Source organism: Varanus komodoensis, unplaced genomic scaffold, assembly GCF_004798865.1.
Source record: "Varanus komodoensis strain SLA01 unplaced genomic scaffold, ASM479886v1 scaffold7_1, whole genome shotgun sequence".
Taxonomy (NCBI): domain Eukaryota; kingdom Metazoa; phylum Chordata; class Lepidosauria; order Squamata; family Varanidae; genus Varanus; species Varanus komodoensis.
In genome coordinates, this window is record NW_025336479.1 from 5,327,199 (window position 1) to 5,342,854 (window position 15,656).

Consider the following 15,656-nt stretch of genomic DNA (forward strand, 5'->3'; position numbering starts at 1 on the left):
CTCATGGTGGCTGTATATTAGCTCCAGCATCAGTGGGAGAATGCGTCTCCATACCAACAGCAGCAAAGGAGTACTGCCCTTAAGACCTGACTGTGGGCTTCTCATGGTCAGCTACTCTGGGATGTAGGATGCTGGACTGGATAGGCCTCTGTACGGGGACAGCAGGATCATTTTTATACATGTGTAGCACTACATGAACAGCCCAGTCCTGTTCCTAAGAAACAGTCCCTTTGCTCTGCTATCCGGAGAAACTATTAAAACTAATGTTCCCTGTGGAGCACCTAGATGCAGTGCCCTTCTGACCTATCTTGAGAAGAATCATAACTGGAGCATTGAGGACTTGGAAGTATTGGTGCACCTGTGAGGATTATCATTCTGAATTACAAATTGGCAACACAAGTGTCTGTACCTTAAGATTTGTCTTCAGCCAGTTCACAATAGTTTCTGTTAGACTGCCCCAACCTCTATCCTCAAAGCGGGTGTTGTTGTTTTTTAAGGAGAGGGCACAATGCAGAGGTCACTGACACTGTTATTACTCATTTACTATTGTATTAGTAAAGAGCCAGAATAAACAGATTTCCAAACCTATTAAACATGACCAAAATAAGTACAGATGATAGTTTTTAAACAAGTAAAACAACAACAAAAATACAGGATTTCCATAGGATTTTTTCATATTTAGGTATTTTATACAACATTTGTTGGTTTTAGTTGGATTTAAAATCAATTACTCCTAAATATACATTTAAGCGTTTTAAAAAGTCATTGGATGCTTTTGCAGATGGTCATTATAAGAAGGTGCAATTTAATTAGCAAGGAAGATTAATTACCAGTCATTGTGAGGCAATTTTGATGTTTTTGTCTTTCTTATTAAGGATTAGTACCAAAACGGCTTTTAAGTCAAACAACTGTTCTTTAGTTTCAACCCCACCATTCCAACTACTGTAACGCTTCCCCAGGCACCCAGTACAAGAGTGTAGGAACTGTACTTCTAGCTCAGGTTTAGAACTGGGGAGGAAAAATGCACCATTTTGCTGCTAAGACACCATTTCAGAATTCATAAAGGGAACCTCGCTGTATTCCTCATTCCCAGAACTAATCGTTCCCACAGTGTAACATCTTTTAATTGTCTAATCAGTGGATTAAAACTTCAACCACATTCAGGAGTTGTAAGCCAAAACCAGTGCAGTTTGAAAGCCAGAATACTGAAGGCAGACAGTGAGGTCTTTCCTCCTCAGAGGTAACCTGAGTTCAAATGACTTACGCCCAGGTAAGTTTGTATAGCACTGCAACTGTGGTCATCTTTAAAAAATCCAACATGGTGAAGCAACACAATTTCCCCTTCTACTGTTATTTCCCATAATTTTACCAACTATAACAAGCTTGACATGATGGACCACTATGGAATGAGTGGTCCTTTCAAATTCAAACAGGATTGCTAATAAATTTAAAATTAATTTATAGTACTGGAATGTCAGTACTAAATGGCTGCAACTGAGTTCCTTGTGGTTCACACAGAGCTTCTGGGGTTTGGACATTTAGTGGTAACTCGAGTATGAAATACACTGGCCTTTACTATTGTCAGACCCTATACAGTACATGCAGACAGTCCAACGAATCTTATTTACACTTCTGCTGCTGCTTGAAGATCCTCCCAAAGAGCACACGTGTTTAAGTACTGTGCTTCACCTAGGAAGAGCTATTGTTCAAGTAGGCCTAATGTTCAAATGAGCTAATGAATCACCATTTGGATCAAGGCTACTTGTTGCCTTGGCCAAAAGTTGAGCCTGAGCTTTCCTCAGAAGTGTGCATTTTTCAGACTTGCAGCCTGCCTTATGCTGAAGGACTGCAGTAGACAGCAATCACATTGAGAGTCTACAGAAAAGACCATGTACCTTCAACAGTTTAATCCAAGTCCATGGAAATTAGGTACTACTTAGACCCTGGCTTGTTCCAGCAGAACATGGATATGTACCTACACAGGGTGCCTGGCAGTAGTTGGGCCTTAACGTGGATGATAAGCACCAGCTTCCCATGCAATAGAAGAGACTGCAGGCATCTCACCAGATGGAACTGGTGGCTGCAGCTGCAAGAGGCAAATGCACTGGAAGCTCCTTAACCATCCCAAGGCCGCAAATCTGTAGTTGAAGGAAAATATGAGATATGGAGAAATTGCTATTTAATCTGATTTAGATAGATGTAATTCGTCACTGCAATAGATTTAAATTCTAATACAAATGAATTTGAGCCTGACCTACACTTTTAGAGAACGCTCAAAAATACAGGTGTTGTCTGATATTTCAAGTTTTGTGCACTTAAGATTCACCAAAATAAAAACACCCCCCCCCATCCATTGACTGCACTCATATCTACAGTAAGCAAGTATCTACAGGATGGTTTTTCAGATTTCTCCACTCTTCTACTAAGAAATTCATGTCTCTGACCAGATATCTTAATACTGACTATCAAACAGTGCAGGTACCTTTACAATTTGTACAACAAATGAAATGCTATTCTACAGAACAGTTCACATTAACAATTGACACCTTAAAACACTTGAGTGGTAGGAATGATCTGAAATCTATTTTTTTTTCACTCTAACCCTAGACATTTATTATAAAATAGCTACCATTACAAAGATAACACAAAGTATAGATGTAAATCAAAGACACTTTCAGAGTGCGCATATGCTCCTAGACCTCACCTAGGAGACACAGGGTACTTGGATTTCCCACCCTTAGAGCCCCAGCTCACAGCCAGTGCAGGAACAACCACCCTACCTTCCTCTCTGAAGTCAGGAACTCAACTTCACGGGAGTGCTCTGGTGGGCAGGGAGGGGAGACTGCAGAGGCCAGGGTATGACATAACCCCTCTCATTTGTAGCCTCCTTGCCTGCCCACCCCCCATGCCCCCCACTTCCCAGTCAAAAACAGTCGTCTAGCAAAAATGCAAGGCAAGAAGGGCAGGGAGGCAGATAGCACTTCCCATCATTCCTCCCATTGTGCACATGAGTCTCCGGGAGGCTTCCTGCCATCACAGTTGGTTTGCACCCTTGCAACTCTTACACTGTGAGGTATATATTTTTAAATTAAGGACAGCTCTTAACACCTATTTGAGATAAATCAAACCAGCTCAACCATTCTGAAGTTTCCTGCCTTTCCTTTCTTAAAAAATAAAACCTTACAATTAAACCATATCGACAGCTCGTTCACTCATTCGCTTGCTCTCTCACACACCCACTTCCACAAATGCATTTTTAAAAAATGGTTCTTCTGAATATCTGTTACACTGGAAATTTCCTTTGGAAAATGATGTTAACATAGAAAAATTTAAGTTACACAGGAGCATCAAAGTTGGATTTGACTGCTGTCAAATACATGGTGGAATACAGAAACATATAGATCTTAGTAGTCTGTAACTAATGACTAAGATGGCTTGTTAAGATTTGTTTACAAGTAAGGCAACAATAATGCTCTTCTTCAGACAAACACCAAAATCATGGGTTTCACAACTGACAAGTCACAATAAACTTGGGATCACCTTACTCTCTTTTTCTTTGCGTGCAAGAGTAAATGCTTCCTCTTTGAAAAAACCAGTCCAGTATTACATGTGGCTTGTTCTAGCCATGGTTTAGAATACTGTTTTGCTTTGGTTAAATTTGTTTAGGGGAAAAAACAGTTCCAGGTTTGGGCAGAATTGTAGTCCTGATGTGAAAGTTCCTGCACGGAAAGGAAAGGTCTCTCTCTCTCACCTTGGCGTGAGCTCAAGGCTCACCTTTTAGGTCAGGGAGAAGAAACTCTTTCAGTCCAAGGGTTAAATTCCATTTTGAAGACATTCTCAAGAGCCACATACCAGTGGTGAGCAGTGCCAAAATACTAGTATACTTCAGGGCTCTTTTTCAGTACCAAACCCTTAGGGGATGCATTTTAACTTTTTATATTGGAGAAAAACTGGACAGAGGTCTGGAAACCAGCAATAGGTCACTGGAGGGAAAAGGGTGCAGCCAGAGACTTTCTGAGTAACAACGGGAAGTTGGGGGTCCCAGGTAGACTGAATCTTAATCCTAGGCCTTAAGTTCCGTACCTCTGGTTTAGGTGATCATCTGAACTGGGCCAACATTTTGCTTTGGTTCCTCTAAGGTCACATCAAGGTAAGTTTCAACTAAAGATTTGCTGAGTTGGGAAGGATGAAAGACATCAAAAATAAGAGTTCATCTAGGGGTCCCTTTCCTTCTAAATTGGTAGCTCTAGCTAGAAAGAGATTTACACAGAAGGAAAGCCAAAAATCAAGAGAAATGTCTAGAACCCAAAAGATACGCAGTTCTGTTCTGTACTACAGTTGTTGTTTTCTGTCCATCAGCATTCACATAGCTACTTGTCCTTGGGTTCCTCTTCATCACTAATGTCGGTTTCACTGCTGTTTTCAAAGTCTAGCTGAGTTGGCACCTTGTTCAGTTCAAGAAAGCCAGTAATCAGCTTGGCCACAGCCTCAACATCACTGTTGAAAAGAAATGTTTGACAATTAACAATTCAAGTGTCTGCCTGAAAAGGTCACAAGTGTGCGCACATATATAAGCATCCATCTAAAATGGAGGTCACTGGTAAGGGCAGCAAAATCAACAGGGTTCCTCAATTATCCTCATTTGAAAGGGGTATCACAGGAGCTCATGTGTTAAGTATTATAAAGAAAATACTTAACGCATGAGATCCTCTGATATCCCTTTCAAATAAGGATAATTAGAAACCGCTTCTATTTGATTTTAGAACATTATTTAAACTTTAAGAGTTAATTTTATATGAGCAAGGAGCCCATTGGTTTCTTAGCAGTTAGTTGGGAGAAATTATATCAATACTGTTCTCCTGATCAAATGGCTAATAAAGGCAATGGGGGGAAGAATAAAGTTCAGTAAAAAAAATAGTGAGGAAAAAGAAAGATGCACAATTTGGGAAAGATGTGTTTTTCACAGTGGATACTCCATTTATAATTAGGCTCAGACTATGAAGCATCCCTAGGGGACACATACTGCCACTGGTAAGAAGTACAGCTTGAGACTCTCCTACAAAGCCAGCTGCTTTTTAAATATTTGTAATGGCTTTGGGGCTTACAATAGCTTGGAGACGCATGATGCAGTGGACTGAAAAAACCCTCACAAGTAAAAAAATTATCTGCTTCAGAGTATTGCGTACTTCCTCTGAAACGTTCAAAAGTGGCTGCTCTCACACAGAGTGCTGCACGAAGGGTGACTGCTAAGGGTGTTATGCTCTCATCACCTCACACAGCCTGTACTGGGGTGGAATAGTCTTCACAACTGGAGCCTATGGAACAATAAATACAGTCAAACAGAAATCCTTTTCAGGATTTAATGTACTAAGATCTTTAAAAAAAACAGCATAGAAAACAACGGAGCAGTAACTGGAAAATTCCTAAATAGGGACTATTAATTCTTTACTTACTCACTGCCACATGAATTTTGAACTTGTCAATCCCAAATTGCAGCCATCTGTTGCTGTCAGAATTTTTAGGTATGTTGAGGCCCAATATTTACTCTGTTTTCATAAATTACAGACAAACTGAAATATTTCAGTCACAGCCTTAGATAAGATTTTATTGGGAGGCAGCAGGGGGGCAGGGAAAACACCACCAAAACCAGAAATAGGAATTATTTTGTGGCTCAAAATAATTCTCAGAATATTCTCAGAATGCCAGCTTCTGTTCAGTTTCCTTTTTTCTTGAATCTGTGGACATGTGGATTTTGATTTTTTTCAATGTATGTTTGAAATGCTAACTTCAGTATTTTTCATGCATATTTTCACCACCTGCAGCCTGGAAGTTACTGCAATTGTTAAAAATGGCATCCAATTATGCTAAATACCTACAATCAAAATGAACAAGTTATTTATTTTATGGCTTTTTTCAATGTGATCTACTGATCTATACATAAAGGCGGCCAAATAGTTGGAACTTCTAGTGTTGTCCATCTAGGGCTGAATGAGGCTTCCTCACATACCCTTGAATACCCACAGACAAGAAAGTTCAGACTATACCTTCTGCAGCCCATCACTGCACTCTGTGTCAGAGGATGCGAAAACCCGGTGCCAAACCGCAGCACAACTAGGTATCCCTTCCCAAAGTAACGCACTTTCTCTTCTTCCACATTGACAGCCCGAATTTCATCCAGTGGAACCACCACTGCTTCACAAAGGAGCAGAAAGTTGAATGTTTAGCATAATTCCAGGGAGCACCAGTTGCATTCTCTGAAATACTTCACTCTTGCAGCCTGCATTTAATAAAGCACTCCAGGCACTCTCTCACGCCGCTGCCAAGTGCTCACCATGAATTGAAAGCCCTGTGGAACTAGTGTAGCGGTTTAATTGAGACAATGGAGTTAGGGGAATTTCTGAAAGCCTCCTTCAAGTCAGGGCAGTAAACTGTTCAGCACTAGCCCTAATGTAAATTACAATGCACCGGCATAAGGTACCTCTAGCACAGTACCAGTAGCATTTGCTGGTATGAGAGGTTTCCACAGAAGACCCATTGCAGCAGTAAACACGGTTGCATTGTGCTAGAGGTGCTTATGCTGGCATGGTACGGTTTTTATCAGCACTAGTGCCAAATAGGATATTGCTCTTAGTGGCAGAGCATCCTTTTTCCCCTTAACTTGTTCCTCCCATGTTAAGATTGTAACAAGTATCACACATTTCAAGGCAGTAAGAATGTAGAATCATGAGAATATTTTTGAGGGGATAAATTGTTCCCCAATTCCTCTCACAATAGATGTATAAGGCTTATCCTACAGACATGTGTTTGTCCCTATAGCCATTACTGAGACAATTTCCAGTTTAGAAATATGGTGTGACAATTTTAATATTTGTTCTTGAGGAACCAAAGAGAGATGTTTTTGTTCCTACAGAGTTTTATAGCATTTATGAAATCAGGAACAGCCTTTGCAGGGACCGCAAGGGTCATCTTGTTCAACCCTCAGCCATATTATGGGGAACCACATACAGAAAGCAGTTTTGAAATGCACACTTAGTTGCACACACTTAAATACACCCTTAGTTATCAGCAGGAACACATCCTGTGAAGAAGATTCACATATGTGGCTTATTTCAGTCACTCTCCATTAAAATTTGAGCATTTTGCTCATGTTCAATGTATCATATTAACAGTCTGAAAGCCCACTGCACTCTTGTGCTTGAGAACAGTGTAGAACCACCATCTTCCAGACAGGCAATAGCTTGAAGAGTAAAAATCAGACTGTGCATCAGCACAAGTTCTGGAATATTTTTCTGATCACACTGACAAGGATGTAAATAAGTAACAGTTCCAGAACTTAAGAGAGCTGTAAAGTCACAGCATCCATTCTTTAATATAAACTGCACACATCTCTGGCCCCAACAACTCAGAATATACAGTTACTCCCTTTCTGTACAGAACATGTATCATGCACAGCCTGTCACTATACCTTGTTCGTGACCAGCCTTTGACAGGGTCAGCAACTTTTTGTAAAGATTGAACGACTTTAGAATAACTTTCCCTGCATCTTTTTGAAATATAGCTTCCTATAAACAAAAAGAACAAAGAAAACTGAAACAAGATCATATAATTAACTGTGCATATAATTAACTGTGAGATGATGGGAAAATAGTTGCCCATTTACAAGGTAAGAATTTCCCATCATTTTCCTGTCTAATTAACATCAACTATGGTAGAAGATAAGTAAATAAGCAACAGTTATATAAGCATCATTACTATTTTCCCATTGCTGGATTATACCAGTACGATTTCTCTGCTTCTCCTCAAAACAGGAAGCCTACTAAATCTCAAACTCCATAAAAATGTTTGCATTAGCCTCCTCTCATGATATAAAATATAATGGAAAATTGAGGGCTTTTTTTGGCTGATTTTCCAAACGCTTAAACAACTGCATAGCATTAAGCTAGACACCCTCTCCTTATGGAAAATACAATGCCTTACTTTTAGGGCTCACACATGCCTAACTTTTCCTAGCCACATGTGCCTATTTTGCTGTGTGAATGTGTGGGCACCCTTCTTTCCTATGCTAATGCTATCTGATTCACTAACCATCACAATTCAGTCTTATCTGCACTCTCTTCCCACCCAAGAACATTGAAAACTGCCAGTATTTCCCTCTTAGGCTAGGTTTCATTTGGTATTCCAGCTAGGAAAGTAAGAAGGTTCCATAATTCCTCCAGACATCTAAAAGAGGCAAATGTAAAGGCTAAAATTTATCTGGCAATCTGAAGCATAGAAACACTGCACAAGTTTCTTCAACAACCATTTTGCCTCAGTCCAGAATTTATTTTCCTAGTGGATTATTCTAATTATCTTTGTTCTAATATTAGTGTGAGTCAGTGTAATCCTTCAGTGGACAACAGGGTGGCATATAAAATATGAATGCCTGCATTTTCTTGAAAAAGAAAGAGGAACGACAAATGTTAGGAAAAAATACTTGACAACCTTTTCCCCTCAGATACCTAGTTTAAGAGAGTAAGAGTGCAGTCCTATGGGGATGCCTGTAATCCCCTGAACTCAAAGACATGGGGGTATCCAGTGCAGAGTATTTCATGAGCTACCAGACACATGTTCCAAAAAGAGATTCAGAGACTCAGTGCTGCTGCCTCTATGTAGAAGTAACCGTGATTAATACACCATTTTTCTACTTTCTATGCAGCAACTTTCTTGGCACTGACAGAATCAACAAGTCAGTTTTGACTAAACGATACTAGCAACCACACAGGCTAACTCAGCCCTCTCCAACTCAGTTGCCTCCAGGTGTTCTGGATTTCAACTCTCCTCACACCAACCCAGCATGGCTGACAGTTAGGGATGCTGGGAGTTGCATCCTTCAGAAGACAGGGACAACTGGACTAAGGCAACCAAACTGCTTGCTCACAACATGCTCCTTACCTCCCAGTCCTCCAGATTTTGCACAGCAACAAAGAGACAGCCAACAAGATAAAAGAATTTCCATCCCCAGCTATCTGAACAAAACAAAACATTTCAAGTTAGAAGTGTACAACTAACCCAGTGGTTTTCAACCACCAGTCCAAGCCCAGTGTCAGTCCACCAGAGGTTTCCTGCTGGTGGGGGGGGGCAAATCCCACTCGCCATGGACTGGCATGGGGGCTGACTGTGCTCCACCAGCTCTTCCTTGGTTGGCATCATGTTCATGGGGGTGCACTGAAAATACTAGGCGTTGACTCTCCATAGCCACTATTATGTTCTCCAAGTATTCTAATTCCTTCACTTTGTCCTTATGTGAATCCTAAATGCCTTCCCCAGCACTATCTAGGATTCTAAAGAGAAGGCTGCCTCCTCAGTTCTTGCAGACCGCTGACTGCTTGTAACTGCTGACAGACCACAACTAACTGCCTGAAAGTATCTATTTCTCTCGCCTGACGCACTTCCAAGCTTACATCTTGTGGTGCAAGCTTTCATGACCAAATCCTACCTCATTGTATTCCAAAAAGGACATACACAGCACTTTAGTTTCAAGCTATATTGTTAGTGGACCAGGAGGCAGGCTTATGAAAATGTATTGATAACTAGGAATCTATGTCTAAGGTATACACAGAAATGAAAACGTTCCCTACTGCTTCTCAGAACACACTTTACAATGAAATGGAATATGAACTATTGTATCTAGAAGCAGGGTGTTTATACCAATGATTCTCAGGCTGTGGAATTATTTTCTCCATCCACAACATGGTGATATGCAGCTCTGCCAACTTACTGGTTTTTAGGAAGAACTGCAAAGCACCTCTCTTCTATTTAGGCTTTAGTTCTTCTAGTTAGTTTGTTGTTTTTTGGAGGGAGGGGTTGCAGGGTGGTGTTATTTATTTTCTATGTTATTATTGTCTAAATAAACCAACTGTTGTTGTAAGCCACATGCACCGTTGTCGCTAATAAAATCCTAAAGAACTTTTATGCATATCAGGTATAACTTCTCATGGAATGAAGGTGCAAGAGATTAACTTAATCTCTAGAAAAAATAGTTACAATTTTAAATAGTATCACTGTACTCATAATTTTAATTTGATTTTTTTTTCTCAGTATAAGCTGCAATTGTATACCTATTTATCTGGGAATAAACACCACTGAACTCAAATGAACTTGCCTCTGAGTAGACACATGTAAGAATAGACTGTTAATTAGCTAGCTTGATGTACTTTATATTCACTGAGATTATTTAAAATTTTGATAACCAAGCTGGATATTTTTGGAAATACCAGTACCCACATTTTAAAAGGCAGAGTCTAAACCTTTCTATTCTTCTTACAAAGCTGCCTCAGTAAGGACAAGAGTGGTCTCATTACACAGTAATACAGAACATCGGCAATTAATGAGCACATTCGCACTATATGGGACTTCATTCTGAACATCATCACTGTAAGTCCTTGTTCCAGGCCGGTTTTGCCCTATGTGGAAGTATTTCCCATCATTGTACCCATTCCGTATCAACTGTCTTATTTATTACTTATTTATTTCATTTATGCCACCCAATAGCCAAGACTCAAAAGGCAATATATAACAGAAAGCTAAAACTCCCTCAGTACCCGCTTATAGTTGGGAGGTGATGTTGCTGCTGCCCCCACACTTTTTAGAAGACCATTCCCTAGGTGTAAGGGTGCACATTTGCTGATATCAAAACCTCAAAATCCATTCTAGTTTCTTCTTCTTCCCTTTGCCTTCCCAGGCTCCACTTATATGACCTATTTTTATTATAAGTCTTTTAACAAACACCAACCCACATTCAAAGTTCAAAACTGCATCTACTCATCTTGAACCTTTAAAGAAGAGGACATTCCTCCAGTTTGCGACTCTCATTTTAGAATTAGGACCATGCTGGATCGGGATCACATAAGTTATAGTCAATAAGTCTGGAAGGCACCAGTTTGGGAAAGATGTAGGAGTATGAAAAAAAAAATCCAGTGAATAACAGAAAAAAGTTTTTAGTGAAGGAAATGAACCTTACCGTCACTGTAGTAACCAGCAGCCAAACCTACAGAAGAGATCCCTAGAAAGAGAAAGGGGAGGTATGAATTTAGAACATATCTCAGCTAGTTAAACAACCCCAGGCATTGAGCTTTCAAGAAACCTAAGTTGTTTGGTCTTTCTTAGTAATTTCAAGAAATAATTCATCTGTGCCAACACTACCACAATGATCCATATTGGGTAATAAGAAGAAAAGGTTACTTGTAATCCTAGTAAGGAGATAAATATAAACACACACAGACACACCAGGTCAACTATGACATTACTTTTCTGGGCATGCATGTAAGACACCTATAGGGAAACTAAGAGAAGACAACCAAAGATGTAAGGACTCAGAACAGCACATATGATGGTTCTGAGTCATTTACAGGAAACTTACAGGTTAACTTCAAAGAGTTTATCCATTTCTGGGCATCAAACTTGTCATGCACAGACCAATCTGACTCTGAGGAGGCCACTTCAGACACCTACTCTGTTTCCCTATGCATGTTCTAGAGAAGAAAGGTGTACTAAACCTGGCACTCACTGACTTTCAAATTATATTTCTCTGCTGAGCCAAAAGAACTGTATCAAAGACAAACACTTATAATATGGAAGTACAGCTAGAAATATAGTATAGACAGAGTCAAAAGAAAACCTGTAGATAACTATATTAGGTTGATGCCTCACAATGACCTACAGAATCAAAAGCAGCTACTGTTGTTGGCAAAAGATGGTACACAAGTATTAGGTTACTGAGTCTGAGTTTGGGATCCCAACACATCCTGGACAAATAACCTGAAGCCATTGTTTTGGCTAATGTTCCATTCAGTATGCAAAATCATGGGCCACATGTTTGAACTCCTGTCCAGCAGATTGGATCCATGAACTTCTCCCTACATTCCTCATAGATTTCCTGGCTTTAGTAAGGGGATAATCAAAGAAAACCATAAGCTCCATAGTAAACATTTCATTTGGCTTTGTTTTAGAAAAAGATTGTTGCAAATAGCTTATATTTGGAAAAGTCAAACATTTGGAACAAATGCAAAAATAGAAAAGGGCTTGGTGTCTTACCTACAAGAAGAGACCAAGATCTGATACCAGGTGACCTCTTCAGATGAAGAACTGTGTCTGAGTGGTTTTCAACCAGCATATACATCTTTGGAAATAGATGATGGTATCTGCAGAGCACAAGAGCACTCACAGAAGTCACCTAAAAACGACAGGAAACAAAACCAAGAGATCCTTGCATATCTTGAATCCCTTGCATGTCCAGACAATCCAAATCCTAGATGGACTGCTTATTATGTGCTGCTTGTTATCAAGTGCAGAAATCCTGAGAAAAGTGCAAATACATGCAGCTATTATTAGGGCAATCAAATCTGTTTGCTTCAGGTAGAACCTGCACTCTCAACATCCACATATAAGCAAAGTTACGTCCAAAGTGTGGCTTTCTCAATAGTAAATCAACTTCAAAACAATAGGACATATGCTCAATTTTGGAATGTTTTGTTCCACTTGTAATATCCAAGTCCCATGAATATCTGAACATGCGATGATTACTCTTACATGTGGAATTGGGAGGAAGTCTTGCACGTGTTTGTCAGGTCTAGCTTTATAACACATAGGGTACCCTATTAAATATCAGTCAGTGGTTGCTTTGTGTTTTTAAGGAAGCAGTATCTTTAGCCATACCTATCCATCCTCCATATATTCCCAAAAAGGTATAAGGATTTGTCCAGCAGGCAAAACATAGGGCGCCTAAATTGAATTTTCTGTGGCCAATTACTTTTAACACAAGCATGAAACAAATGCAGTTGCTTTCTACTTAAGCAACTGCATTACATGCAAATACATTGTTTCCAAGGAAACAAAACATGCTCGAGTACCTTTGGCAATATTTTTTAGGCAGCAAAAAATCCAACATCCCCCAGCATCCTCCACCCAGCTTTAAGTTATTTTTATTTTCGGTTTCATGGAGCATTTTTCTTGCACGATTCAACGTTTTATAGAGCATATGCGTTTTAACACGACTGGGGCAAAAATAGGGAAGTCAGAGTAACATTACTTATTCTCCATGTAATAATTGCGCCGCTTAGCCAGCAGATCGCTCGGAGAACATGAATAGTAAAGCGCGAAAAGACACCCACCTCCCGCTTCCCAATGCTCAGGTCCCGCCTCTACAGTGCAGAGCTTCAGACGTTACTCTCCCCGCACCAAAAAGCCCGCTAGCTCATATTCCCTCCTGCTCCTCCTCTCACCCTCTAAGTTTCACACCCAGCAGCAGGAGCAGCTTCCGGTGCGCGCTCCCCCGGCCCTCAGCCGCCCCTCCAAGGATACTGCGCCCGGCGGGGGTCCCGCCCGCAGGCGCCTCATCCTCCCGCGCCTCACCTGAGCCGCCGCTTCAAACTCTCAGGCGGCGGGCACGATGCTTCAGAACCATAGAGCTAAACTAGACGGTCCCCCACAGTCAACCATAGAGCTAAACAAAAGGAACGTATCCCTTGAGCGGCACGGAGCTGCCGATGCAACAATGGGAGTCTTGCGCCGCCGCCACTTCCTCTTCTCGCGTGAGTCTTCCAGGGAGGGGAGAGCGCTAAGGAGCGCTGAAGACTTTCGCGGCGCCTGGCCGACCGGCGCGTGTCGCCCGCTTCAGCCGATGCACGGAGAGTGATGGAGGGGTCCGCACTGGGCGAGACGGAGCGCGGGGGAGGGAAGGCGGGTAAGCCGAAGGTAATTTAGCGCAAAGCATGGCAATCACCATCTGCACTGTCCTCAGTAGATGGTGTCCCTCCCTCGCTGGAGCAGAATCCGGCCCTTTAGATATTACAGAGGAGAAAAGGTAACCGGTGGAGTGGATAAGGACGCACACGAGATACATGCTTAATTTTAGCGTATGTTCAACCTGTTTTGCTTAGGAAGGAGAATGCAGCATAAAGAATAAGCGTTTTGGAAATGTGGTGCTATCTTTGCACACGCCAAACCATGTTCTTCCGGTGGAAGAGTTTAAACTGAATCAAGTAGTTAGCTGAATGATGCAGGGAGCTGTAATCCAACGCATCTGGAGGGCGCCAAGTTGGGGAAGCCTGAATTAAAGCACCATTTTCCGCCCCCCCGCCTTCAAATCAGTGAAGGGTTTGAATCAGCTCAGGATGCTGGAGTGGAGGAAAACTTATGACTGGGTAGTTGAAAGGTAGACGGACCAGCCCAAAGGCTTGCTTGGCCAGGAAAGAAAGGGAGAAGACGAACATTTTTAGAAGGTGGAGAGCTCAGTCTGAGGCTCAATCTACTGTGCTGTATCAAATGTCTGTATAATTTAAGTTCCGTTCATTTCAAGGCATCTATGTTATTCGAAGTCAGACTAACATTTTATTTATATATTTATATCCTGTCATTTTTCCTTCAAGGAGCTCAAGACAATTTATATAATCCTCTTCTCACTCTTAACCTCACAACAACGCCTGTGATGTAGGTTTGGGTGAGAGTCAGTGACTGGCCCAAAGTCACCTTTGTGCACCAGAACCCAGATCTCTTGGATCTCAACCCAACATGCTAACCACTACCCCACACAGGCTGTCATTAAATTTAATGGAGCTTACTTTCTTGTTAAATGGTTTTAGATTGCAGCATGGACTTACTTCTGAGTGCATGTGTCCCATGTGTAGCATTGTGCCTTTGCAGAGTAATCCAAAGGATCTGCAATAGCATTTTGGAGTTCTAGACTTGTGCTGTAAGGTGTTTGCTTGATTGTTATGGAAGGGTAGCAGTGACACCCTGGAATACTGTTTGCGACTACAGAGATGGTACTGGGCTTCAAGGGATATAGAAATTCAACAAATGATGCTGTTCTTATCAGTGTATTTTCTGTCTGTTGGTTTTTTGCTCCTCTCCAGGCATTTTTTAAAGCAGAGTAGCTGGTGGAATGGGACGGGGGGAAGAAATGTGTGTGAATCCTGCCAAAAGAAAATACTATATTTGTTTATATTGATCTGTTCTTTTTTTCTTGATAAAGTACTTCAGAAACATTACAATGAAAAGGAGCCTCCAATTTTGCATAGTTTATTTGAGAAGCTTTTATTGTCTTATCTATTATAATTAATATTATTCTATGCTGTCCCGTAACTAAACCTCTCTGGGTGGTTCACAGTAATAAAAATGGATGCGGTAAAAAGTACAAATGCAATAAAAGTACAAATGTAATGTGTAAAATTCCAATATGTAAAATTTCAAACAGTTCAAACTTCTAAAACAATTTCAATAAAACTAGACCTGATTAAAACCTGATTGTTTTGTTTTACATTGGTTCCTCTATATTTCCATTGCTGATGCTCCAGAAATGGAAAGTGCAACTCTTGTAAGGTAGCCATTTCTCCACAGAATTTTGTCACTTTGGAGTGCATCAACTTGCTCCTCCTTTGAAGAAGACTTTGAGATGGAGATGTGGGCCATAAACCTGTATGCACATACCTTGGTCTCTGTCTGCTGTGCATGAATAGGCATGGTGTGGACAAATCTGTCACATCCAGTTTTGTTTAAATTCTCATTTTTCCAGTGATAAATTTATTCTATCTTGATTGTATATCAGATTTTGATTTTTCTTATTTCATATTTTTGCATGCATGTATGCAAATATATGCAAACTTTGTAAGTTTATTTTT

General features: G+C 40.7%; 1 protein-coding gene across 2 annotated transcripts; it reads right to left on the minus strand.

The window, feature by feature from the left end:
- Positions 1-514: 514 nt before the first annotated feature.
- On the minus strand, positions 515-13,752 carry LOC123035656 (cytochrome b-245 chaperone 1). 2 transcript variants are annotated; one of them, XM_044454078.1, is made up of 7 exons: positions 13,390-13,752; positions 12,073-12,211; positions 11,000-11,041; positions 8,932-9,005; positions 7,466-7,562; positions 6,045-6,192; positions 515-4,497 (listed from the first exon to the last, which is right to left on the minus strand). In XM_044454078.1, exons 2-7 carry the CDS (start codon positions 12,155-12,157, stop codon positions 4,371-4,373), a joined length of 573 nt encoding a protein of 190 aa, XP_044310013.1. In that variant the 5' UTR covers positions 12,158-12,211; positions 13,390-13,752; the 3' UTR covers positions 515-4,370. The 2 variants fall into 2 exon arrangements, with proteins under 2 accessions (XP_044310013.1, XP_044310014.1); XM_044454079.1 differs by having other exon boundaries at positions 6,045-6,189; positions 13,390-13,750.
- Positions 13,753-15,656: the final 1,904 nt, after the last annotated feature.

Excerpts from the sequence above, each read along its gene's own strand:
- LOC123035656 (XM_044454078.1), bottom strand. The coding sequence starts at position 12,157 with ATGTATATGCTGGTTGAAAACCACTCAGACACAGTTCTTCATCTGAAG. Across the intron at positions 9,006-10,999 it reads TGCTGGTTACTACAGTGACG|ATAGCTGGGGATGGAAATTC; the intron begins GTAAGGTTCATT and ends TGTTTTGTTCAG. Across the intron at positions 4,498-6,044 it reads GCAGTGATGGGCTGCAGAAG|TGATGTTGAGGCTGTGGCCA; the intron begins GTATAGTCTGAA and ends TCTTTTCAACAG.